Source organism: Alligator mississippiensis, chromosome 8 (genome assembly GCF_030867095.1).
Source record: "Alligator mississippiensis isolate rAllMis1 chromosome 8, rAllMis1, whole genome shotgun sequence".
Classification (NCBI taxonomy): Eukaryota; Metazoa; Chordata; order Crocodylia; family Alligatoridae; genus Alligator; species Alligator mississippiensis.
The window spans coordinates 68,035,883-68,062,865 of NC_081831.1; the positions used below are offsets into that span (position 1 = coordinate 68,035,883).

At 43.6% G+C, this 26,983-nt stretch overlaps 1 protein-coding gene across 3 annotated transcripts in view; it reads right to left on the reverse strand.

Moving 5' to 3' along the window:
- Positions 1-741: 741 nt before the first annotated feature.
- Positions 742-26,983, reverse strand: part of NXT2 (nuclear transport factor 2 like export factor 2) — a 52,844-nt gene continuing 26,602 nt past the window's right edge. The window contains exons 1-4 of one of the 3 annotated variants that reach the window (XM_014607264.3): positions 8,837-8,947; positions 6,319-6,405; positions 4,835-4,979; positions 742-3,859 (exon numbers count right to left, since the gene is read on the reverse strand). In XM_014607264.3, coding sequence (XP_014462750.1) covers positions 3,681-3,859; positions 4,835-4,979; positions 6,319-6,405; positions 8,837-8,851 — 426 coding nt within the window. In that variant the 5' untranslated portion in view covers positions 8,852-8,947 and the 3' untranslated portion in view covers positions 742-3,680. Of the gene's footprint in view, positions 3,860-4,834; positions 4,980-6,318; positions 6,406-7,887; positions 8,297-8,836; positions 8,948-26,983 lie in introns of those variants that run through there. The other 2 variants (XM_019487804.2, XM_019487805.2) reach the window with 2 other exon arrangements.

The following is a 26,983-nucleotide window of genomic DNA, read 5'->3' on the forward strand; positions in this document are numbered from 1 at the left end:
GGACCGGCTCACTGCTCCTGTCAGTGCAGGACGGCAAGTTCTGGAGACAAAAAGCAATGCCACTTGAGCTCCTAGGGGGCTGATCCTTTTTTCTCTGCAACTCACCCCCCGCTACACTGCCACTGGCTGGGCTGTTGGCTGGTCAGGAGCCACCTGAACTCTGGAGAAAAAAGATCAGGCCCCACAGAGCTCAAGCAGGAAGTCAGTCCAGGAACTGGTGGGAGGCACCGCAGCTACTAGAGATAGTGAAGAGCTCTCTCAGAAGCTTAGCTTTAGGATTCACAGGAATATTTATAACCCCTTTTTTTTTTAAACCATCACATTAGCTCTCTTACTTTCCCATACTCTTTTTTCGATGGATTTCTCTCTTGAAAATCCCCACTTGAATCCTACCCACCTTATTTTTTAAATGGACTTATCTTACATGCATTGAGTAAGTACAGCAAGCTGGTCCTGCCCTTGCTCACCAAGCCTCTAGTGGCAAGTCACAGCTATGCATGGGAAGGACAATCGGATGCTGTTTCACCCTAGGGTGCACCTGCTCCACTAAACCAAACAACACTAAGCCTATTAACATTTGTGCAGCTTACAGCAGCAGGTGCAACAAGACCCAGTTGATATCACAGTCAAAGAGCAGACACAGTGACAGGTCTGTTCTGCAATGCTTCAATACTCAAGTAACTCAATGGCAAGTAACTCAAAGCCCAAGACCAAACCCAAATAGTAAAGATTAAAAGCCAGTGTTGTTTCCTGCACTTTAATCTGGTAAGAAAACACTATGAAAATTTGTAATAAAAAACAAAACAGATAAAACAGTAACTTATTTAAAAAAGAAACCCCTGTAAGAGGTCCTAAACAGTTTCAAAAGCTTACAAGATATATTCAAGCTATGTAAGTTTGTGGCAAGCCATTTTGATGTTAAAACACTTCTCTGTTTACATACAATTCCCTCAGCAGATGTGGACACAGCCAACTCATCACTTATGGTTAACCATCAAGACTACAAGGCTCCACTCCAAGAAACAGCAGCACTAGTATTTTAAGTTAAATTTGTTGCTTTCCTCCTTTCAGCCTGCCACAATACAACTAGAACGGCAAACAAAGAAAGATTAGTGTGCAATACCAGAGAAATCAGGTAAGCAAAACAGCTGCAGGTATCAAGTCTTCAAATGCCACAAGATATTACTTGACAGTGATTTTTATTGTGGCTGTTTTAGTGATTTACAATCCTTAATGGCAAATAAAGGAATGAGGATGTTTGAACTTCTAATACAGTTTAGTTTGTGTGATTCTGTAAGGATGAGGGAAAAAAAAAAAATAAAAAAAATCAAGGACTCTGTCCTATAGCAGGTATTGCTCCAATTGCCTTGATACAGGACCCTTCTCACTGCAAGGGCAAACCCAAAAAGCAAACACCTAAATTATGGATCTAGTGAAAGTACAGTGACAAGAGAACAGAGTAGCAGACAAGCATTCATCTCTGGAGTGGAATTTTGCTTCCTCCAATTTTCCAGAAATCTAAGCAACAGACCAGATGCACTTCCCACTGTGATTGTTGCACAAAACAGGATGGAAAGTTTTGTTTGTACAACCAGGATAGTATGTGAAAAATACTACATTTAAAACTAGCAGGAAACTTTAAGAATAATTTTTTTCTTTGAAATTATTTTAAAAAGGGAAAAAAATAAAATAAAGATCGAGACTCTCTCTAGATTACTGCTAGTTAAAACTGTACCATTTCCCCAGTAAATTACAGTATCTACCTTGCTAGACAGTTAGATCTTGCACTATTTTTAGTATTTCTCTTCTCTCTCAAAGGCATAGTTCCTTGGTGAAATACTACAGGGAAGCCATCTTTTTTTAAATATAGGTGCCCAGTTTACTAATTTTTTTCCTTTCTGATGCAAGTCATGAGACTCTCTAGATGAAATAAAAACCAACTAGTTTATCTTAATATCAAAATATGCCATTGTGTATTCTTTAGAGATTAACATAATTTTAACATATGGTTTATTTTCACAGTTTTCTGGTTATAAGATATTAAAGTAAATTGTCCAGTCACATTACTTTTCAATTAAAAAGGCTGTATCAGCTATGTGAATATCCAAAGTATCTGTCAAGAATACTTACATTCAGGACAGAACTACAAGTAGCCATCCCATATTTTCAGTTACAAGCAGATACACATATTTTGTTTTCACACGTCGACTGAACTTCAAACCTTTTAATTCTGCTCAACTTAAAAAGGCAGAAGTTTGAATACAAAACATACTGCCATTCTGAGATCTACAATGTTCATTCAGAGTAAGGCAGGCTACCTTCTAGCCTTTAAAGTACTAAGATTTTCTTTGAAAAACAAAATCTATAAAACATAGTAATTTTAAAATTTTGATGAATATTCAAGAAATACAAAGCAAAGTACATAAGAGATACACTTATGAAAGTTTCAGTCAAACTTTGGAACAAAAAAAAATTCTCTTCCTTCATGCAGAAAGGTTAACCTTCCAGGATCATGGCACTCAAAGCATCTATTCTGATTAGCTGCACCAAAGAGCTGAATGCCATACAGTACAGTTTCAGTATCAATTTCTCATCACAGTGCTTCCTGAAAGGGTTGAAACAAAACCTTTGAACTTCAAGATGGAAGAAAAAAGTTGGAAAAAAAAAAAAAAAAAAAAGAGTAATTCTGTCCTTCATAGTAACAATGGAATTATTAGCTACATAAGACAGAATGACGTAGCTGATCGGTAAATAGCTTATACTGCAGTCACCTTGATGGGCTTATCCTTTATCATGGCATACAGCATAGATGCTGCTGTAGGGGACTTAACAGCTGAATTATTCAGCACCGCTTATATTTGGATCAACATAGGTTATCCTAACCAACTATTAGGAGGTTAAGATACGATATTAAGTCAAGTGTTGCAGTTCTTATACACCAAGGAAAGTAAACAATAGTTTTAGAGCAGATTTCCCCCACCTGAGTTTACTCGCATACAAAAGCTATACTTTCAGAGGCAGCTGAAAACATGACTTGCCCATCCTGCCCATCATCCTACCAGTCCCAACTCATATTCACTGACAACACTTCCATTCCCTACAATTTTGAGACTGGACTTCTACCTAGCTACTAGGAAAGAAATTATTTAGAAAAAAACTTCCTCTAAAAAAGTTGCTCAATTAAGTTCAAGGCTCAGAAAGTGGTTTTAACTTTCATATAGACATGTTCTGAGGAAGAAATTCTATTTCTCACTGTCATAGTGTATATCTTCTTCAAACAAGGAAAAACACTGCTTATGAAAGGTGATGTTTATAAACCAAAATGACTGAACATGTTTGGACAGGACTGTAGTAAGTGAATTCAGTGTCCAAGTAGGGGAGACTTCAGCACTCAAGAGGATGTAGAAGAGTTCCTAAAGTGCCAGCATAACCACATGTAAGGCAACCCCACACATGTGAATCACAGTTCAGTGCCTGGAGTATTTCATGATGGTCCAATTAATTTTAGGAAACTTCCTCCAACTTAAAGCGTCTGCCATTCAGTCCATGGTTGCTGGGAAACTACAGAGAGACGGTTGTGCAGTACTTCCAAAACGAACGGAACAGGAGAAGAGATAACGTTTGTCCAGACAGCTAAACTCACATAATGCAGAGGGAAAGCGATCGCTTTTCAATTGCCACTAACTGGCCCAGTCCTGAAAGCGGAAACAGTCACTTGCGATTTTCCATACTGGGTTGTTAGGGGTGGCTTGTGCTGTCAATAAGAAATTCTGGTTGAAGTAACGTTGCTTGTTGCCATCAAATTTTACTGTCCCACAAGTCACAACAAGTACCGTCATCTGGCTTTGCGTAGCTTGCTCTTTACAGAAAGAATGAAAGATGGGGGGGGAAAAAAAGTTACGCATATTTTCTGTAATTCAGCTGTTTTTAAGTAATACTACTGCATTGTTACCTGCTGGTTACAGTTTCTTTTACAAGTAGCTAAAAGAGCACAAAAACTGTTCGCTATATTCTTTCTACCAGAACCATCACAGCAGGCTCCTTCATTAAGCTGTGGATTTTTTTTAATGTGCTTACTTACCACATCTGGGGGGAGGGAGCTTAATTTCATACTGCTTATGCAAGCATGCCACCTAGAGGTTAAACTGCCACATTCTCCTGAAGCAAGCTCTCAGATAGGCATAGGCAGTTCTCTTGATATATCAACTGCCTGCCTCTCACCTACAGCATGTTTGGCTTCCTTTACTTGTGAAGTTATAACCTGGTTGGTTTTTTGCAGAACACAGTGAAGACAGCCAGGCTGTAGCTTTTGTTTTCTCTGTGCAAGGTTTCCTCAAATATCCACATGATGCGAACTGGAGACTGATGCTTAGAAGTTTTGCATAACAAATACTTAATGTAACTGAACAAATTACTTGGCAGTGTATGTTTACAAACTTCAGAAGATTACACAGGTAGGCACTTTCCCCCTAAGTAATGGAAAGAGAGAGAGAGAAGCCCAAGTACATATTGCAAACCAGCAGCAGACTCAGGTGTAGAATGTACCTCGACTTTTACCCCATGTCCTACCAGCTGTATATACACAAAACCTCTTCAGTACCTGAAGATAAATGCATTACCTAAGTAAGTGCTCTTAATAAGAAATTAGTTGAATTGTAAAGAATCTCAGCCATGCTATTACCCTTCCTCTCACTGTGCCCCTTTATTAAAGTAACTTTACATTCCAATTGCAAATTGGCCATGTTTCAAAAGTCATCTTGAGCACCATTTATTACAGCTGTTTTTATTTTATAGTTAAGAAATAGCAGGGGCCCTTAATATAAAGTAACCTTACCATGAACTGGTTGGCAGTCCAACATATTAACTTGGAACTCACTAGATGGCAACGATTCAAAGAAATTATTCAATGCTTCTTGCCCAGAAAACGCATTACCATTCCAAACTAATGTAGCTTTGTCCAGATAGAGTCTGTTCAACACCTACGAGATGGAGAACACACGGAAGGTAAAGGGGAAAAAAGGTGTAAAAATGCATTTTTAGAAAATCAAGTTACTTGTTGCCAATATATGACACTGAAATCACTTTAAACAAGTCTTAGATCCTGTAACAGAAGCAAGTAAAATGTCCTGCTTGGACACTGGTTTATCTTAGCCACTGCTGTCCTTCAGCAAGAACTGGAACAACTGTACAAAATGTTTGCTGCTTCGTAACTTAATTTGCTAAATAAAAACTCTATTTTCTGAATTTGAGCAATGACGACATTGTCCAACAGGAAGCAATGGAACAGAACCATACCCCAGCCCACCCAAAATACATTGCTTTCTTTATGAGAAGGACTTAAAAGTTCAACTTATAGTACACCTGTGAGACACAAATATGTGGAAGCGTAATCTGAGCTAGACTAAAATACCATGTGGGGCCAACAAAGTTATAGAAGAAAAGTGCAATAAGTTTGAATAACAAGACTAGACCTTTCATACCATTTTATACGTTGTTACAAGGAGTACCTCTCACAACTGTAAAACACATGTTCCAGTAAATGGTTGCATACTACTTTGCTTCTGACTGGCCATTGGACAAAAGGACGAGTAACATGCAAGGAGCTTTGTCAGATACTGAGATTCTCTCCATATAAAAGACCTTTATAATTCTAAGTCTGACAAGGAGTTACTTTTGCTCTTTTTCTGGTGCAGAACATTTATTTCTATTAAAAACCACACACACTTATGGATCTACATAATCTCACATTAAGCAAATATCCAGAATAAGCATTCAAATTAGCACTTCCTTAACTATGGTTAATAGAACAATGTCAAGTTTTATGGTGTTGGGTCCACTTTTTTCCTCAGATATTTCTACAGACACTCTTTGCCACAATAAAAGAAGCACAGCTAGCATAGGAGGATAGGAAAAAACCTGATTCATGAGACCAGAGGCACTCTTTGAGAAGAAAAAAAAAAAAAAAAACTTAGTGAAAGTAAGCCTGAACTGTCCATGGACACATTGAAAATTAACTATCCTAAGGGGTAGGCAGAACAGAATCACTGTAAAGAAGTCCATGAAACTTGAAAAGGGTCCCACACAATGACAAATCTGAGAACCTCAATCCACTTAGTTGCGCAAAAGATTCTTTTAAGGGCAGATCTGACAAGCAGAGGTCTGGATTCAGTAGCAATTAGGGCAGTAACAGACTCACAGATGTCACTATGCATATCAGACAACAATTAACAAAGAAAATCCTTCCCATACACATGAATGTCCCCAAATAGAGACAATAATAAGTAGGAAAAAGTGAATCCCCCAATAATAGTTACATACCCTTCTCCTTTTATCCATGGTATCATAGTAAATGTTGACAAATTCTTCTGCAGCTTTACAAGCCTGATCCACATATGTTTTAAAATCCTAGAGAGAAGGAAACAAAAAAGCACAAAGAAACTTTTAATATATAAAAAACTGACCAATGAATTCTCCGGAACAGTTTCTGTAAGCAAGTAAAGCAAAACCAGATTCACAAGTATGGGAGAGCGATTTCATTACTTCCCTCTCAGAAAAGGTAATGAGGAATTAGGCTGCAGTTGGTTCCTTACTCCAGTTCCTTGTTTGCAGCATCAGTTCCATAAAAATTTGATGTGCTAATCTGAATTTCAGTGAATTTCCAAAACAATTATACTGGGAATGGAAAAAAGTTTTGTCATTTACAAGCAGTCAGAGCCCAATCAAACCAAATGACACGTCCAGGATTGCTAGACTGTTCTGAGTAACCTGAATACATATCCCCTCAACATAAACATTTATTTCTGATCAATATGTGAACTACCTCACTACCCCCACCCCTGCTGCGGTTAAGCAAAGAATGCTTATACAAGTTAGGTTTATCTGGCTGATTGTGCCGAGGACTTCTCAGGTCATCTACAACAACACCTCTTCTATGCCATTATGAAAAGAAGAGGATATGCCACTCCCATGAATGAAGTATAGGGAGGAAGGGGGAAGCTCCCAAATATCACAGTACTGCACTTCCCCTTCTAGTTTGTATTTTATTAGCAAACACTATGCATTCAAAAATCAAATTAATATTGCATTTCTACTAACCATGAAAAGATTATTCAATCAACTGCAAATCCAGCTGTAGTGTTTTTACAGAGGTTAAACTAGGTCTTAGTAACACTACTTTGTCCTCAGGCAAATTAGGAATAAAGCTATCTAAATTTATCATGCCCTTAACAAATATCAAGGCATTCACTTGGATAATTTTTTCCTGTATTTGTTATGAGAGGGAGAGAATATAAAGAAACTACCCAGCCAGGTTGGCTCCAAACAGCCATCTTTTTAATTGTAAACAAGCACACAATGCAAGTTGCTTTCTAATTTCTTCTAAAACATGTAACACAGTTAAGAGCATTTTTGCAATATGCTTAAAATTACCATGCTACCAAACACTGCAGTTAGTTGAGGCAGCTAATGCCTGCAGTTTCACTCCTAGGTTGGTAGGAGGCATGCAGCTTGCTACACTTTTCTTTTATGCGAATTTTGAAAACTTGCCACAAGTAAGTGTCACCTCTCCTCTTCCTTGCCTTTTATTTCCAAAAATTCCATCAGAAAACCTCAGTCCCCTGCTTGGTGACGTCTGTGAAATGCAACTCCCAGCACTGTATATTATCACAAAACTTTGCCATTTTTAGCACTGCTTTAACAGTCTAAAGTTTTTGCTAACACCTTTCGTGTCCTTTATTGATAGTCAATACCCTTTTTAAGTCAGACCATGCAAATGGGCTCTTTCTGATGGAAATGAGGCATGTAAAGAGATGTTCATTCTCTGAACCAACGATGAACAATATTTGACAAAAGCCACAGTTTAGCACTGAGGACAGACCCCCAAAGTACCTTGCTCTCTTGCAACTGGCTTGTTCTCATACATAGATATTTGATGGAAACGTCAAGGGTCAAGTGCTTGACTTCTTTTGGGACCAGACTTAAATGCAACCGCCCTGGGTAAGATCAATGGTTTCACATCTCTCCAGCCCCATGACTGTCACTTGGACAACTTCTTCAGCTCCCTTCCACAGTTCTTTAAGTTTTCTACAAGCTTCCTAACTCCACATGCTACCAAGCAATTTATTCCCACATTTCATCACCAACAGGAACTTGCTCAACAACTTCATAATTGCGTCCAAGCTGCATCTTGTACGACTGCTCCAGGGCGATGGCACAACCCCATCACCCTTGTCATGGTCTGCTCCCTCCTCCCTGTGTTGCTCGTCCGTCTGCCCCATACGCTCGACTGGCCAGGGACTGGATAATAATACAGTATTTCCAATTACACCTACTGGTTGTTGCCTGCCTCTTGGTCACATCACCAGGTCTTCTCTTTGGCTCCTATTCTTATTTTTCTCTAATCGTTCCCCCGGTCCCGCCTGTGACAACGACCCCCGAGACCTTATCGGAGCTAAAACCTAATGCTCCGGACTGCCGTCTGCTCCCCCGACCCGCGGCGCAGGGCTGGCGCACAGCCCGAGCCCAACCGCCCTAAGCAGCCTCCCACGCCCGGGGGCGCCTTTGCCCATCTGGCAGCGGATCCGCACCGCGACTCTCACGACCGTCTCCCAGGGCCGGGGGAGGATTTCCCACGAGCCCCTGCAGAGCCTCGGCCCGGCCCGGCCGCGCCGCTCCGAGCAGGAAGGGGGGCGGCCGCGGTCCAACTGTGCGCGGGGGCCGGGGCCGGGACCGAGCTCCGCAAGCCTCCGCCCTGCTCGCCTCAGGGCCGCGGCCGAGGGGACAAGCGCCGCCCACGCCCCCCGGGCCCCGCAGGCGGGAAGCGCGAAGCCGGACTCACCACGGGGGCGGCCATGAGGGGCGGCCCCGGGGCGACACGCGAGGCGAGGCAGAGAAGGCCGAGAGCTCGATGCTCGCAGCGGCCCCGGAAGTGCTCACCGGCGCCAACCGTCTGCCCCGCAACTGCTTCCGGTGGCCAACAGGGGAGGTGGAAGGAGAGAGACCGCTCGCGTTCGCGCTCGCACATGCGTCCTGCGCGCTCAGGGGGGCGAGGCTGGAGGCTCTGGCACGTGGGTGTCGGTAGAGCGGGAGCTGCTCCCGCCCCCTCCCCCCGCGGGTCAGTGCAAGCAGTGGGGTCCGGGCGCGACGGGGCTGAGGAGCAGCTGGAGCTGGAGCGAGACTTTCTCAGTGGCGGCAGATGACAGGATGAGACGCAACGGGCTCAAGTTGCAGCAAGGAAGGTTTAGGTTGGATATTAGGAAAAACGATCCCAGCAGGAAGATGGTGAAGCCCTGGAACAGGCTACCGCAGAGGTGGTGGGCGCTCCATCCTTGGGGGGTGTTAGGAGCCGGCTCAACGAGCCTTGTCTGGGATGATGCAGTTGTGATGGTCCTGCTGTGAGCAGCGGGTTGGACTAGATGGGACCTCCCCAGGCCCCTCCCAGCCCTCACGGGCTATGGCCCACAGGCAAAATACAACCCTCAGGTGGCATCCAGCCCACCAGGCAACTCCATCTGCCTGCAGGGATCCTCTGCAAGCCCCTTGTAAGCCCTGGCACTGGGCTGCCAGCCTGCAGGTCGCTGCAGGAGGTGGCTCTGGTTGCTAAGCAACCAACCCCCCTAGCCTGGCCTGACCTGCCCCAGCCCCTACCCCCACTCACTCCCACACCCACACCCTCCCAGACACTGCACTCCCCACCCTCCCACAGCTCCCACCTCAACTACATACCCCACACCCCTCACATGCCACCATACACACACCCACTCCCCAACCACACCCCCTTGCCCCCCCACACAATATACAAGAGTAAGACTGTATTTGAGCTATTATGCAATCACCTCTATATATACTGTGCAAATACAAACCAGGACAAAATATATTTAAATATAATTAAAAAAAATTATAGTAGATGTTTGATTTTTTTTATTTTATTTTTTTAGTATATGATTTGATTTGTTTTGTTTTTTAGTTTCAAGACGGCAATCTTCCCCGCCAAACTGAGTAGTTCTGGGGCATGGGGAGGGACTTCTGGTGGCAAAGGTCAGGGGTTAGAGATGGGACTTCCAGTCCTGAGATGGTAGGCAGGGCACCCATCAAGGGGTGGAGCTACCCTTGCAGCCCTCTACAGTTTACCAAGGCTCGTTCAGCAGCTCTCCAGCCAAAATAATTGCCCACCCCTGTTGTATGAGGAGTGGAACAGAGTTAATCCTGTGCCAGGATGACTGGGGAAACAGCTTTACAGAGGGAGGAAGATGGAAGAGCAGAGAAGGCAAAGGGGCAAGGCCTTGTTCCAACCCATGTGGGTAATGAGGGGCAGGGCAGAGCAGAGAGCTTGGGGGCCTGGAGAAAGGCCTAGGAGCCTCAGCAAAGAGGAAGCCCCTGCACAGCAATCGGAACAAGCTCCTTCTGCGATCAGAATTACCTGAAGGGCTGCTGAAAGGCAGCTGATGCACGGAAGTACTAATTATTTGACTAAGTTGGAAGTGTCTCCCTTCTAAAGAATGACACCCATCTTCCTCAGCTATTGCTTACCAAAGCTGTGTACCTGGATTTATGAAAGGCCTTTTATTTATGAAAGAAATATAATTCTTGTCTGCTTAGATTCAATTTCATCCGAAGATCCTGAAGTTCCCTTCCTTCCTGCACTCTATTAGAGGGGAGAAATTATGTGAAAGCCTCACAAAGTGTGACTGACTTCCAGATATGCTAAGAACTTTTGCTTCAGAAAAGTAGAATTATTCTCCACCTCCATCAGATCAACAGGACAATCTAAAGAAGTAGAATTCAAGCCCAGATTCAGCAAAGTACTTAATAATCAGATGGTTAATTTAAAGAGCTGCTTAAACTTCACCAGCTTCCAGTGGGACCCACATACATGCCTAAGTGTGTTGCTAAATCCAGTCCAAATTAGGAATGTGTTGCTTTGTTTTGAATTGTCACTGAATGTTAAGAGGAACCCAGTGCCAGACAGTTACATTTGGGTGCAAGTAAATGCAGAAAATTAAGTGATTTCCTAGCCTGAAGTCATATTGCCATACACCCTCAATATTGATTAAACTCCTGATTTATGAGTATTGAATTGACAGAAGTCATTGGTATTGAAAACCATCCCAAAAATGGCAACAGAGGAAAGCACTGGGTCCTTTAGTATGTTAAAGATGGGATTGTGGAGAAGTAGGAGTTCAAGCATTCACTTGATTTCTGGTAATCTGGAGTGAATCTGTCATTAGAAAATAATAGTTCTGGCACCTAGCTTTCTGTTTTCTCAGCCTCTCTGCATTTCTGGAAGTACTTGAATGAATATTTATACCCAGTGGCTAACAAGTTATGAGCTCATAACAATAAGAAGTAAAAGCTTGGATTTTCAGGTTAGAATATTCCTGCCTCTGGATTTCCCCATATGCCCTTTCTACTTGGCACCTCTTATTTAGATTGCTTATTCTTCTCTTATTTTGAATCTTGTGCAACCCCACACAAATTGTTAGGAATTGCAAAACATTCCTCTTTTTTCCTTCAGAGGAATGATACTCAGAACACTGAAATCCCCCTTCACACACAACCCCCACCAGTGCTCCTAATTTACCTAACCCAAGCAGAGTTTGGGTTAGAAAGACAGAACTTCCAGAGACACCATTAAATCCCCAAATAACTTACTATCACTACTGTTTTTTATGGAATGATACTTAGATACACTAATGAAAGACGGCAACATAAATTAAATAAGGTGTTGCTGTTCAAAGGAAAGAGTAGCCTAATGACTGTAGTTTCCTGGGTGAGTTGGCTATCTAGCTCCCATTAATAGTTTGAAGCTGTTGGGAACCCTTCCAAACTGGTGCAATTTTCAGTTAAAGGAGTTACTTGCAACTGCTTTCTGCCTTCTTTGTAATTGCCAGAATGAGGCTACGGGAATAACAGAGGGGGAGGACTGACCCAGCCTTTTGCTGCTTAGGTTGACTGGAAACAGTAATATAAAAAAACCTATCTCCACGTATTTTGTTCCATCTACGCTGGAACTGTGAGATACAAGTACAATTTCTTCACATGTTTCTTATTTAAGGCACATAGGAGTTAAATTTAGCCATTTATTTGGAAGCTCTGCATACAACAGAGGTTATGAGTCATTCATAAGGGTTCAAATGAAAATTAAATAATTATCTTTGGTATGACACTAGCCTTCTTTTAAATTGCTTTCTAGTATACAGCCTTTTTATTGAAAATTTAATCCCTTTTCTATAGTATCCCTTGCATTTGTTAGGACAGAAAACATTTTCCATTTAATTTTAAATCTGGCTTTAGGATTAAAGGAAAAGAACCTATATGTATATCAGTACTATGCAAATTTCAGTTGAGGAAAAATAGGGAAAATTTAAGCTACCATTTTGTTTTCCTCTCATACCAGGTGGGTGCTGGGATTTCAATTGTATTCAAAGATAAGGTGATTTGGCCTGCTAAAAAGATAGTGCTACTTTGGACTATTAAGAGGTGAATCACTTCATCTCTTCCAATTTCTGCACAGTGCTCTCCAGAAATTGCTATCGTTTGTTCAATAAATGTTTATGATTTTTGTATCAGAGTGCCTGAATTTCCATCTCAAATGCATGCAATGAGGCTCCAATGGTCAGATATTTGCACAATGTATGTTACTTCCACCTCTTCTAACCAAAACAGTATTAAACCCATGGGGGACTCTTTAATAAGGCCTCATCAAGTGCAATGAATGCACAGGGTATTCTCACCTAAGACCACAAATCAGGCCCTTAATTAGGTAACATACTAAGTCTTTTACAAAACTGAATCGTGGGAGAACCCTTTGTAAAACTCCTCCATAGTGCTAGTGCATCTTTCTTAATTCAGAAATGATTCAGATTATTCTGTAAATAAAAGTATCTACTTGGAATCTATACACTGGTTCATAATTTGTTACACATTTCATCTTTGTGGCTGATGACTGAGTACAGATGAATCCGTCTTCCTTCAGAGATTTTAGAAAAAACACAGCAAGCACAATTACTATTTTGAATTGTATTTATTGTAAGAAACTCCCATCTATATCCTATTAAATGGCAGCATTTAAGCCACAATTCAGGATGCTTAATTCAAGCCCTATTTAGCTCAGTTTTTAAGCATGTGCTTGATCTTAAGCATATGCTTAAGTACTGCTCTTCATTAGCATGCTTTCCTGAGTCAGGTTCTGATGGTCTAATCATGTCCCCTACAGCAGCTGATATTCAATTTTAGAATAAGGTTTTTGGACATTTGGTATTAGAGCTGTTCAAATACTACAGACTATTTTCTATATGTAAAGGCTCAAATATAAATTCAGTTCACATCAGTTGTGTTTAAGTTGACTTGGATTTTGCTTTCCATATGTATTCTGACTGGTATGAGAGTTTACTGGCAGAAACAGTCACGAGATCACACAAATGTGAGTGAGTATTTGAGGAAAACTTTGCTTTCTGGTGTTAAATACTACTTTATTGAACAGTACATGATCATAATGGGCAGGAGATGGGAAAACCTTGTGTCAAACTGAACTCTAAATGAGAAAAAGTCTTTGAAACTGACAGTCACTATATTTACTCTACTCTTGGTACTTACGTGAAGAAGTCCTTTCGGAGACCACTGGTTTCTATACCAATTTTGGCTGGGGAAAGGACTGAGTTGGAATTGCAGGATTTGGCCTATTATCTTTTCTCCTTGCCTTTCAGAGGGACAAAGGACATGATTAAACCTAACTACTTGTCTACAACTATCTGTGTGTTCATTCTCTCCCATAGTGACTGGCTTCATCCTCAGTACAGCATCCCTAATTAAAAAGAATAATAAGAAAGAAGGCACAAAGTCAAAATGCTACCCATAATTGCTACTCTTGCAGCAATTGTTATTAATTTACATAAACAGATGCCTAGTCAGCCTGTATCTGCTTTATATTTAAAGCTGCTTTTAGAATTGTTAATTCATGGCTTCTAAAACACATAGGTATTAGCATTGCATCAGTGTAAAGGAGAGGAGAATTTGCATCCCATTTCTGGTATTCAGCAATAGTGGAGAGAGAACAAACTATTGTTTATTACTACATGCAACCTTTTGGTATCTTGTTTTCTGCATACCTGGATAACTCCAAACCTGTTTGCATGGGTTTAGTGAACCTGTTGTCTGTAAGTTCACATTGCTGTCTAATTGCCTTCCACAGCCTGTAGCAAACGTTAAGATACTGTAACTGTATGAGAAAATATAGAAAACCACAATTTTCTTTCAAGAATATAATACTTGAGGGTGCAGTGGACAAATTATATACAACTACTTATGCCATGGACAGCCATATATGCAAAATTCCAACCACCTGCAATTCTATGACTATTTATATAGCCATTGCCACTCAGCTGTAAGGCGGGGCAGAAGTTGCACATAAAATCGGTATAAGTGATCGGTTCAGATCTGTAACACAACAGAAGTTCAGTGTATGTAAACCGCTATCAAAATGGCCAAAACTGGTTTAAGATAAAACCTGGATGGATGTAGTATCAGACATAACTGATTTGGGTTAAACTGGTTCACTGAACTTCTGTCCCAGACTCCTTCCAGATTCAAATTAACTCACAGTCCCCAGCATCCCAGGATGCTTTGCACTTTTCCCACAATCTCTCTCTTGCAAGGTGGGTGGGCTAGGCTTGGCCCAATCTGTCTGCTTCAGCTGAGCAGGGATGTATGCTCTAGTCCCCGTCCCCATCTCCCCAGCGTCTGCCCTGAGCCACTGTAGGCATGTGGCTGCATTTCCAGAATCAAAACAAATGTCTGTTCGCTTGCTTATTGGTTCAATCTACACTGCTTAGACTAACCTGTGAAGATTTAATTGATTCAGCCTTGGGCTTTTTGACTGTCTGTATTTAACTTAAGTATCAGAACTAAATGGAAGAGCTTCACTTCTGCTGTATCTGTCACTATGCAGTATAGTTCAACAGCAGAACAATTTAGTGTTGTGTGCTTTTAAGGACAAATTCAGAGATGGTGTATGCTGGTGAAAATGAAAGTCAGGAGATTCAAACCAGTGCAAAATTGTACTTCTTAGTCCCTGACTGCAAACGAAATTCCACAGCTATCTAAATAAATGTGAGGTGTGGTACATTTCCTTCCTGCTAATTCCATGCTTTTGCAAAATCAAGCGTGTCAACTGTTATCTTCTTTTCAAACCTTCGCTCAAAGTTTCCTCTCTGGTACATGTGACAGCTGAGGGTTTATAGCTGCAGTCAGGGAATAATTCATACATGTAATTTAGGGGAGAAATTTTCTCCCTAAAACCAAACATGCTGGATGTGGCCAAATGATGATGTAGAGCTTGTAGAGACACTAACCTGAAAACAGTTATACTCCAGGAGCCCATCAGCAGACTATGTGCTGTTTTGAACTGGCTGCAGGGAAGCCACAGACAAAAAGGCAAGTTTTGTGAAATGGGTTCTTGGGACATATGCTCTGGCCCAGTTTTAGGAAGTGACTTTTCCTCTTTTCACCACTTCCTACTCCTACACTGGAGATTGTATTCAGAAGCACAACTCTTCTGAAGACTGCAAGACACTGGCTCCTCCCCAACAAACACCTTGCATACACAGTGGGTTATACTCCCAGAGCTCCCAGCAGCAAAACATGCAGCATCTGTACCGCAGCTCTATCACTATATGGCGGCACAATCTCAGAACGTGGCACAGCAAATGCCTGCCAAACTCGATGCTCCATCCCAATGACCACAGGTATTTCCGCAGATCATTTGCTCTGGCTTGGCTTCAGAGTCTTCAAAACCAAGATAGTGCTTGGTAGCTTCTCAGTTAGCTACAGAATTGCAGCGTCCTGACATTTTCCTTCACTGTCAGCCCAAAGTAGTTATTTGTGCTGAATTTAAAATTTGATTGTCTGAGCACTGGAGACTCCCTGTAACTATTTTAAAGTTGTATTCTGATTTTATTATGTGGTTGTGCATCACTGCACAAGGACAAACTTTGGAAACAAGATGATTGATTCTTCCAGTAGATTTCCTCATGGCAAAATAATGGAGACAAAAAATAATCCTTTATTAAAAGCAGAAAGGGAGGGAAGATCTCTACTAGCTATGTACACTTGAACAGGTGGCTCTTATCTCACATTTATATCCCAGAGGCAGAAACAATGACAAATAATCCTCTTTGTGCTGAAGAACTCCTTTGTTCTGCCTGGTCAACAGGAAGCAAAAGCAAATCCTGAGGCCTATACTCAGGCAAAAGTATTTTGATAGGAGTTTGGCGTGAGTAAAGACAAAGGGCCTGACAGTGACTGACGGTGTACATGGGATAGAAGAAAATGTCCAAGAATCTTGCAGCAGCACACCCTGTACTGGGGCTGCTCATAGCAGTGTAACCCCTGTATTATCTGAACAGAGACATGTTCCAGCACCCACTAAAGTCAATGATAAGTCTCCCATTGATTTTAATGGACTTTGATTTAAGCTTGTGCGTGCTCCCAGTAAAAACACTGCCCAGAGCAGGCTGGGAATGAACGTCTTTAATCAAAAATTAACAGTGAGACTTGAGTTCCTGTACACACATGCTGTGCTACCAGAAAAACATTGATATCAAAGCTGAATTTGGTCTGAAGCCAAGAATCAATACACATTTTCAATTTTTTTTATTCTGACTGCTCAATAACAGTACCCCGAGCTTTGATTTTAATAAGGTGTTTGCCCTATATAGTTAATTTATCTGGGTTACAATAATGCCTAGAGACCCCAAAAAGAGACAGGGAACTCACTGTGCTAATTACTGTATAGGCATAAAAAGAGACAGGCTGCTTGTAGTCCTGGGTAATGACAAGATGCAGTAGGTGGATGAAACAAACACATGGTTAGTAGTGGGAAGACATCATTCCGATACATGCAGGGTTATATGTAGACTGTAGATACATATAGCCCACCACCTGCCTCACATTTCTACCATGTGCACTGTTGTGCATTAAAAATACCAAATGCCTCCACCCCATTAACATTTTCTAGTTGAACCTCAGTGTTAGAATGATGAAGTGCTTGTCCGACATGCAGTGTCAATCCCACTTTGATAGCATAGTCAGCAACACCTGACTAATTTCTATTAGCAGTTAAAATTGCTTACAAGAGCTTTGTGGAGAAGAACAGCCTCAGGAAACATTATTTTAAATCAAGGTTACAAGAAAAAACAATTTGGTTGCCTAAGTTTAGTGTCTTGGAAGGATCTGCCCTGGGAAAAATGCAGTCAAAACTACAGTTCTGTATTGTTTACTGCACGCAAAAAGGCAATCGAGCATTTAATTATGTCCAGAGCTCATTTTTAGACATTCCTTTAGGTAGGACAGTCTGGTGGAGGAAAGCATTATTTACATCATATTTTCATAGTTTCATAGTAGGTAGGGTCAGAAGGGACCTGAGTAGATCAAGTCCGACCCCCTGCCCTGGACAGGAAAGAATGCTGGGGTCAAACGACCCCGGCGAGGTGATTGTCTAGCCTCCTTTTGAAGACCCCCAGGGTAGAAGCGAGCACCACTTCCCTTGGAAGTTGGTTCCAGATCCTAGCCGCCTATCAATCTGTGCCGTCAAACAATCTACAGAGGGACACACGGGAATGGCACTTCTACTTTCTTTGTAGAAGACGAACCATAGTTATTTGCTTATTGTCTAACAGGATCTCAGGCAAAGCAGAAGCTAGAGCACATTAGGATTATAATGAATTTGTTTTGGCACTAGCAAATTATTTGGTGATCTTAATTCATACGCAAGACCATTAGTGTCAGAGCTCACAGACCAACACAGGAAGTAATCCACAGATGTGTTTGTAAATAAAATACAGGGGTTTGGGTATTCAAAGAGATATTTAAATGGATACTTAGGACCACTTTTGACCTTAAAGCTATTTGTTGGGACACAGGCCTGTGGGCCCCTGAAAATGTTAAGAGGCTTTAAATGTTGTGGTGCTTATGATGATTGGTCTGAGAATTTAGTATTTTCTTCCTTCTTACATTTCAGTCAGCCAAACAGGAAGGAAAGAACAATATCATGTGAATAAAATGTCCGATTTTACCGCAGGTAGTTAAGGAGACGAGTTTACTTGAAACCAATAGACTGAAATTACTTCCATCAATCTATTCATTCAATTCAAGTATAGAAGACATTTGAGGAAATTAGGAATGGTTTGCCTACAATCCATAAACAGAAAAGGGAGCAGCACAGACAATATTATTCACACAACAATATTCATTGAAACTAATCATAGCTCATTTTTTCAAAAATATGAACCGTATGGAACTAACTAGCACCTTTCCTGTTAAACTGCACAGTTACTAAAACTCTTGGCTAGAAAGCATCCATGAAGAGAGAAATTTAGTTTTTCAAGATAATAAGAGCTAATTCACTATGCACACAATCTACAGTATATACAAAAGATAAGATGTTTGCGCATAAAATAGCCTGTGATGTTTATCAGTCCATATATTTGTTCTTTAAAAAAGTACAGTACCAGTTTCTAAATAACTTCTGGTTACATCCTGTAATGGACATTAATTATGTAAACTATTAACAGATGGCCACAGAAAGACCAAGACCCAGAACTGCTTGAAAGTTCTGTATTAAAAGTAGTAGATTAGAGGTTAAATTATATCTTGGGAGTCAGAGAATGCCTGACTAACCACTGTCTTATACCTTGCCTAAGTACAGCTGTGCCAACTAGGTACAGAGTAGGTATGAAACACTACATTTCTGGTTAGGTAGCATATTGGACCCACTTCCACCAATGTAAAATTATGAGTAGTGACAACAATGGAAAAATCAGTCTTACCATTGACATTTTTCTATGCAATTTAATTTATTACATTAAGACATCTCATGAAAACCCAAACTATTATTTTTGTCACTTACTACTACATCCATTGTGGCTCCAAGCATAGCAAGTTAAAGTGATAATGTTTAGGACCTGAAGGGGAGAAGCAACTGACAATTCTGTACCTGCCTAGTACTATAATCAACAGTGTCAGTCAGAATGCATCAGATAACACTTGTTTCTAGGCAGCAAGGTCAAGAATCACACTCCATACTAGAAACCAGCCTATATCCACAGCTGATAGCTTCATGCAGTACAAGGAAAGGACTGCACTGTCAGGGTTGTCATACACTGAATGAATTCCTGGTGTGATATTCTGCACGGATATAGAGATTTTCAGCTGATGATCTCAAAGCACTTCACAAGCATTAAATCATTTACCCTTTCTGTATGTAACCCCAGCAGTGACCATTTATTCAGGCTGTGCTTTTGAGAAAGTGCTTTTCTCTTGCACATAAAATGGCCTATATTGGTGTGGGCAAAATGTGGCCCGCAGCCAGATGTGGCCCACCAGGCCATTCCATCCAGCCCACGGGACCCCTAAAAAATTTAGAAAATTAATATTTATCTGCCCCTGGCTGCCTGTCATGCGGCCCTCAGTGGCTTGCCAAAACTCAGTAAGTGGCCCTCCGCTCGAAATAATTGCCTGGCCTGGCCTACATCCATCTCCAAAAAATGAAGAGTCAAATAGACCTTGCCAGTATCTGAACACGATCACAATTCTCTGACTCCTGGGCCACATCCAGACAGGCAAGCATGTGCCTGTTGCAGAGCCTCAAAGCAGTTTGTGGTGCCACAAGAAGCCACTGCTATTTGACTTGCTGCAAGTGCACGTGCCTGCATGTGTGGACATGCCCCTGATGTTCAAGCCATTGTATCATGCACCTTCTAGATCAGTGATTCACATGGACAGCTAGTGCCTCCTGAGTCTGGGGGTTCACCAGATCACCGACCAGGGGTGTATCCCCCAACAGCTGATCGCTGGGGGGGGGGGTCCTCCAGCAGCTGATTGCCGAATGGTGGGCGGTCCCCCACTGGCCAATTGGCCCACTAGCAGTGGGCAGGGGTGTCCCCCAGTGGCTGATCACTGAACCAGCAGCAAAACTGGCAGCACCAGTGGCATATCTGCCAGCACTTCTGGTTTTGCCACCATGGCTTCTCTTGCGGCGGGAGGACATGCCAGTGCTTCTCCTGGCGCCCCCGCTTCCAGCAGCCAATCTCAGGGGGACCCCTATGCATTGCCAATTGTGATTAACAACTAGGTTACCAGGTTAACATGGCACAATGGAGTGGTGCAAGATTCTTTTAAAGGCACCATGGTTGCTGCTCAATATGAGCACTATTAGGTGTGCAAACATCTACATATAATTCACAAGATAAATCCAGAGGGTACGTCCAGATGAGTGCGGCTGCATGGTACGTGGCACTGTAAATGTGATGTCTGCAGTGCCACATACCATGAACTGAGGTGTTCTCTGCACTGCAAAGGTGCACTGCCTGTGTGTGCACTGCTCCATTCCCCCCCCCCCCCCCGATATCCAGGGGTCAAAAAACCCACAGAAAAAAAACCCTGAAGCAGCACACACATGGACAGTGCACAGTGCTGAAAAGCGGAGCCAGGCCACCTGGCAGGAGCTGAGCCAGGCTCTGCCTGGCAGGAGCACCACAGCTGCAGCCACAGGAGGCCCCCAGAGCCTCAGGTAAGGCTTGTGGGGTCGCAGTGCTGGCCCCAGCCTCCCCTATCACCTCAGGGGTAACTTGCCATACACCAAAGCATGTGTGGCACAGGTGTTCCCCAGGGACAAATAGGTGCAGCGCAAGGTCCCTGTGGAACCAAACGTCTGTGCTCATCTGGACATGGCCTGAGATTTCACATACAAAACCCTAGTATCATAAACATTCAGACCTATTGTGGTCTTTCTGAGTTCTCTGCAGCAGAACTGCTCTATTTTTTCTGTAGTCAGAAAATAAGAGGAAGCTAAACGCTGGCATTTTCCAAGGTGTGCCTTTAATGAGACCCCTTGGAATGAGGGCTGTCTTGAGTCTAAAAGGGTTGCAAACCACTGTTTTAGAGCGTTTATGATTATAGATGAAGGGACCTCGCTGTGATCTGCACACATTGCCTGAGAGCTCTCCAAAGGAGTTAGACATCCTTAGCCTGAAAAATATTGTTCTACAGGAGTCTGTGACATTTTGCAATGAAGCATTTTTCTATAACATCTGTAACAGCAGGGATTTGTGGCCTCCCTTGCCTCACTTGCCTGTTTAAGGATATCCTTAATACAGCTCAACTGGAATGTACTCAGTTTTGTGTGCAAAGAAATTTCTCTCATCCAAATAGTGGGTGCCTTCACTTCCATCCAATTCAGTGACATTTCTAAATGTCTCCAAGCTGGTAGGAAATGAAAACATTTCTATTATGGAAAGATTTAGGGCCAGATTTCTAGTCCAATCCCTACTGAGCCTGTTTTGAGCATGAAGTTTTGTTGGCACATTTAATATCACTTAGGCATGTGGACCCCCATTTGCACACACAAATTAACATTTAAATGACCTGCCCTGAACAATGTTTGGGGTGGAAAATTGAACTACAGATGATACAGTGAGAAGTGCCTTGGAACATAAAGAGACAACTATTTGTGCCTGCAAAACTGGGAATGTAAAACCAGGAGTGTGGTTGAACATCTCTCTCTCAGTTTTCCATTTAATCTTTTTTATTGTTTTTCCCACCTGTCCCTTTTTTATGACACTGCTCTTATTCGTTTAAGTGACTATGATTCTTCTGAAAAAATATCACTCATATTCTTAATAAACCAGTAGGGGGTGAGAGCGCACCAAACATCTAGTGTCCTCTTCACAGAACTGAGTCATTCACTTCTTAGCAGCTTCCTATGTTTTGGGGTATTTTTACCCTAGTCCTACTGTGGAATAAGCCACTGTGGCCACGTCCAGACATGCATGCACATTTGGTTCCCCAGGGACAGCTAGCAGTGGTGCACTTTGCGCCGCAGCTACTTGTCTTCAGGAAATGCTTGTGCCACGCACATTTTGGCGCATGGCAAGTTACCCTGGTGGCAGTAGGAGAGGCTGGGGTCAGCACCGTACTGGCCCCAGCAGCCTTACCTGAGGTCCTGGGGACCTACCAGAACTGCAGCTGTGCAGCCACAGTGTGATTCCAGGTGGCTTGGCTCTGCTTTTCAGCACCATGTGCTGCGAGCATGCACTATGGGGTTTTTTTTCTGCATACTTTCTTGACCCCACAGTCAAAAAAAAAACACGGAAAAAAAACAGAGCAGTGCATGCATAGGCAGTACACCCCTGTAGCATGGAGAACACTGGACTGTGCGGTATGTGGTGCTGCAAACGTGTTTGCAGCGCCACACAGTGTACAACCGTGCTCATCTGGATGCGCCCTGTGTTTATTTCGCACTAGTGTTCAACTGCTCAGTCGAGATCAAAGCTGAGCACATGAAGTGCCAATGAAAGTGCCTAGACAACTTCCAGGCTGAGGAGCGTGGGACTTAGTTTTAGCTGCTTTAAGGGTTAGATGACACCTGAGTGGTGTTTTTCTAGATTACAATATTGCTGCTTAAATCTGCCTACATAAGTGATTCTCAACGTTTTTAGACTCGTGACACCCCTTGTTAGATTCAAGGCCACATTAGATACAAGGCACCCCTCAGAAAATGCCAGCTCTTAGTTTTTACTTGTTTTTTAGCTACAGAAAAAGAACAGAGCAATTCTTTTGTTGCAAAGAACTCAGACCATGAAAGGTCAGAATGTTTTTGACACTATAAGTTCCTGTTTGCAATCTTTAGCTTATTTTGTGCATCATATTTGCACACCTAACAGTGCCAACATTGTGTGGCTCCCTGTTTCACCCCTCAAAGGATTTCAAGGCAAGCCAGAGTGCCACTGGACCATGGTTGAGAATCACTGGCCTGAGTCCTTTTTTACATAGGTACTTACGTTCTTTTCTGAATCTGTCCATTATTGGGTTATAGATATGATCAACACAAGGAGCTTTCCCAAGGCCCAATTCTTCCTTGCCCAACTCCTTCTGTCAATGCACAGTGCCTGAAAAGCAGGAAAATGCTATGGTTTAAAGTTCACTGACAGGGCAAAGACAGAAGTGGCATTTTTCATGCAATCTGGCCCCTGAAAGCTCTCTACAGCTGTGACCTAACATGGGGGATGGGGATGCAGGGGAACATGAGGACACTTCGCCGTCAAGCCAGGTGACGCGCACAGGTAGTACCCGGGTAAGTGACAGGGGCCAGGGCAGGCTTAGGAACAAGGGGGCAGCATGGGCACCTACAGGAGGCCACAAATGCCTCTACACAAATGCTCGAAGCATGGGGAAAAAGCAGGAGGAACTCATCCTCCTGCTAGCTAGCAAAAACCCAGACCTAGTGGGGCTCACGGAAACCTGGTGGGATTCTACCCACGACTGGGCAGTGGACATCAAGGGATACAGGCTGTACAGGTGAGACAGAGCAAATAAAAGAGGGGGTGTGTAGCGCTATACGTCAAAGAGCAATACACGTCCTCAGTGATCAGGATAGGGTCAGAGGAGGGACAGAATCCAGCAAACTGAGGCGCTCTGGGTAAGAATGCAAGGGGGGTGTGGGTAAAGGGACTTGATAGTGGGCGTCTAGTACAGACCACCTCACTAGGGGATGAGCTGGACCTGGAACTCTCAGGTCAGCTCACAGAGGCAGTAAAGTCAAGGGATGTTGTTGTCATGGGTGACTTAAACTACCCAGACATCTGCTGGGAGGTGCAGTCAGCCAGGTCCGACTGCTCACGTAGGTTCCTAGCTGGGAAGGGCCAGGACCTCCACCTAACCCAGGAGGTGCATAGTTCCACCATGAGAAATGCCTTGCTGGAGTTGGTGAGGGGTCTGTGGGTACTCGACCACCTGGGTGACAGCGATCATCGCCTGCTGGAATTTACTATCTAGCACAGGGTGGTGAAAGCAAGCAGCAAGGCAGAGGTCCTAGACTTCAGGAGGGCTGACTTCTGTAGGCTAAGAAGGTTAGTAGGAGAGGCATTGGGGTCTCGGAGCTTAAATGAGATGGGAGTCCAAGACGGGTGGTCGTTCCTCAAGGAGACAATCCTCTGAGCTCAAAGGGAGTCAGTCCCAATGCGTGCCAAGGGGGGCAAGAGTGCTAAGAAGCCCCCATGGCTCAGCAAAGGCATCCAGGGATACCTGAGGGTAAAAAAGGAGGCATACAAACAGTGGAAGCAAGGGGCTATTACCAAGGAGGATTACACCTCTTGCTCGGGACTGCAGGGAGGCTGTTAGGAAGGCCAAGGCTGAGATGGGGCTAGGGCTAGTGACCAGGATTAAGGATAATAAATTAAGTCCTTTTTCAAATACATAGGAAGTAAGAAGGCACTGGGTAACGTGGGGCCCCTGCAGAATAAGCTTGGCAATCAGGTGGCTGCAGCAAATGAAAAACCTGACCTCTTTAATGAATTCTTTGCCTCCATATTCCTGAACAGGGACCGGGACATCTCCCCCACTAGAACTGTGGACGGACCCAGGGGAAGCACCGCCATGCCTAGGGTCAGGGACGACCTAGTTAGGGAACTTTTGGAGGGATGTTTATATCAGTAGGTCCAGATCCTCTTCACCCAAGGGTGCTGAGGGAATTGGCGGGGGGGGTCATAGCAGGGCCTCTGACACGGCTCTGTGAGTGCTCGTGGGGCACTGACCAGGTACCAGAGGATTGGAAAAGAGCCAACGTGGTCCCCATTTACAAGAAGGGGAGAAAGGAGGACCCCGGCAATTATAGGCCTGTCAGTCTTATCTCGGTCCTTGGGAAGACCTTTGAGAAAATTATCAAGGAGCACATCTGCAAGGGCCCAGCAGATGGATGTCATCTTCCTGGACTTTAAGAAGGCCTTTGACACAGTTTCCCACCACATTCTCTTAAAAAAACTAGGTGACTTCAGCACTGATGCCTACACAGTCAGATGGGTGGCAAATTGGCTAGATGATTGCACCCAGAGAGTGGTGGTGGACGGGTCGTTTTCAACCTGGAGGGATGTGGGCAGTGGAGTTCCCCAGGGCTCAGTCGTGGGGCCTGCACTGTTCAACATCTTTATCAGCGGTCTGGATGTGGGTGTGGAATGCACACTGTCCAAATTTGCTGATGATACCAAGTTGTGGGGCGAGGTGGGCACACTGGAGGGGAGGGACAGAATCCAGCTAGATCTAGACAAATTACAGAGGTGGGTGGATGAGAATAGGATGGAATTCAACGCATACAAGCGCAAGGTGCCGCATCTAGGGAGAAGGAACCAGCAACACACCTATAGGCTGGGAACACCCTTCTTGTCAACACGTTGGCAGAAAGGGGTCTTGGAGTCATTGTTGACTCCAGGATGAACACGAGCCACCAACGCGAGGAAGCGGTAGTAAGGCTAACCGCAACTTGTCGTGCATCTACAGATGCATCACAAGCAGGTCCAGGGAGGTGATCCTTCCCCTCTATGCGGCATTGGTCAGGCCACAGTTGGAGTACTGCATCCAGTTCTGGGCACTGCACTTCAAGAGGGATGTGGCAGCACTGAGAGAGTCCAGAGCAAGGCCACTTGCCTGGTCAAGGGGCAGCAGGGCAGGCCCTATGAATAGAGGCTAAAGGGCCTGAACCTATTCAGCCTCCACAAAAGAAGGCTGAGGGGGATCTGGTGGCCATTTACAAACTCATCAGGGAGGACCAGCGGGAATTGGGGGAGGCTCTGTCCCCCTGCGCACCACCCAGAATTACTAGGAATAACGGCCACAAATTGTTAGAGAGAAGGTTCAGGCTGAACATCAGGAGACTTTACTTTACAGTTAGGGCTGCCAGGCTCTGGAATGGGCTCCCAAGTGAGGTGGTACTCTCTCCTACCTTGGGGTTTTCAAGAGGAGGCTGGACAGATATTTAGCTGGGGTGATATGACTGCAGCACCTGTTCCTGCCCAGGGCGGGGGGTCGGACCTGATGATCTGTTTAGGTCCCTTCCGACCCTAAGCACTATGATACTATGATTTGCATAGCTGCAGAGTGCTTAAAAAATGGCCAATCATGCACAAAATTAACCCTTGTCTAATCAGGTAACAAATTTAGGCGCTCTGCTTTTGAGCGTCTTAGGGCACTTGTGTTCCCTCAAGGGTTAATTTTTCATGCAGGCATGGGGCTGTCAGGAGAGAGGGAATGAAGAAAGCAGAAGCAGCTCTGGTCAGGTCTCTTGAGAGCAGCAGCAGAAACTGCTGGGCAAGCCCAGACTGAGCTGGAGTGGGGAGAAGGGAGCCCCCTCACTTTGGGGGCCCAGACCAGCTCCCCGCAATATCTCAGCCAGGATAGCCGGTGGGAGCCACGAGGTGAGGCGCTCCATTCCACTGCCTCCCCCCACTCTAGCTTAGTCTGGGCATAGCAGCCCCACAGCTGCTGTTCCTTTCACTCCCTGTCTGCTGACAGCCCCGGAGCTGCAGGGGAAAAAGGGGGGGGGGGGGCTGGGGAGACAGGCAGTCCTGGCCAGTGCCCCCACCTGCTGGCCAGGAGGACTACTGCAAATAGGCTTGATATCTGCACCCATCCCCAATGTGGGGGGCGGCGCTCTAACTCATGATTCTTTACATAAAGCACCATGAGTTAGAGTGGGGCCCTGAACATCTGTCAGTGCCCACAATGTCATTTTGACAATAGGTAGGCTGTAGAAGTGCTGAGACCACTGTTCATTATGCTAACCAATATTGTATCATTGTTTCTCTGTTCTCCCTCACTATTATCTCCTGTTTTATTTCTTGGATTTGTACAGTGCCAAGCACAATGGTCTCATAGCCACTGTGGCAATATAAATAGATAATGATCATGTAGGACTGTCTGTGCAGAAATGTAGATAATAGTACATGCAATTCCCTATTTTATCATCTCGAAGGACTAGACCTAAATTTGTAAAATGCCATGTAATTGTACAGTGGAATAAAATTGTTTTTTACAATAAAGATTAAATCTGATTCTTAATAGAAAAGAAAAATTCAAATATTTTTTTAAATAACAGATGTCACTGTTCCCAGCCAGCTGAAGTTAATGAGAATCTCTTGCCAGTGTCTTCAGTGTGCATATA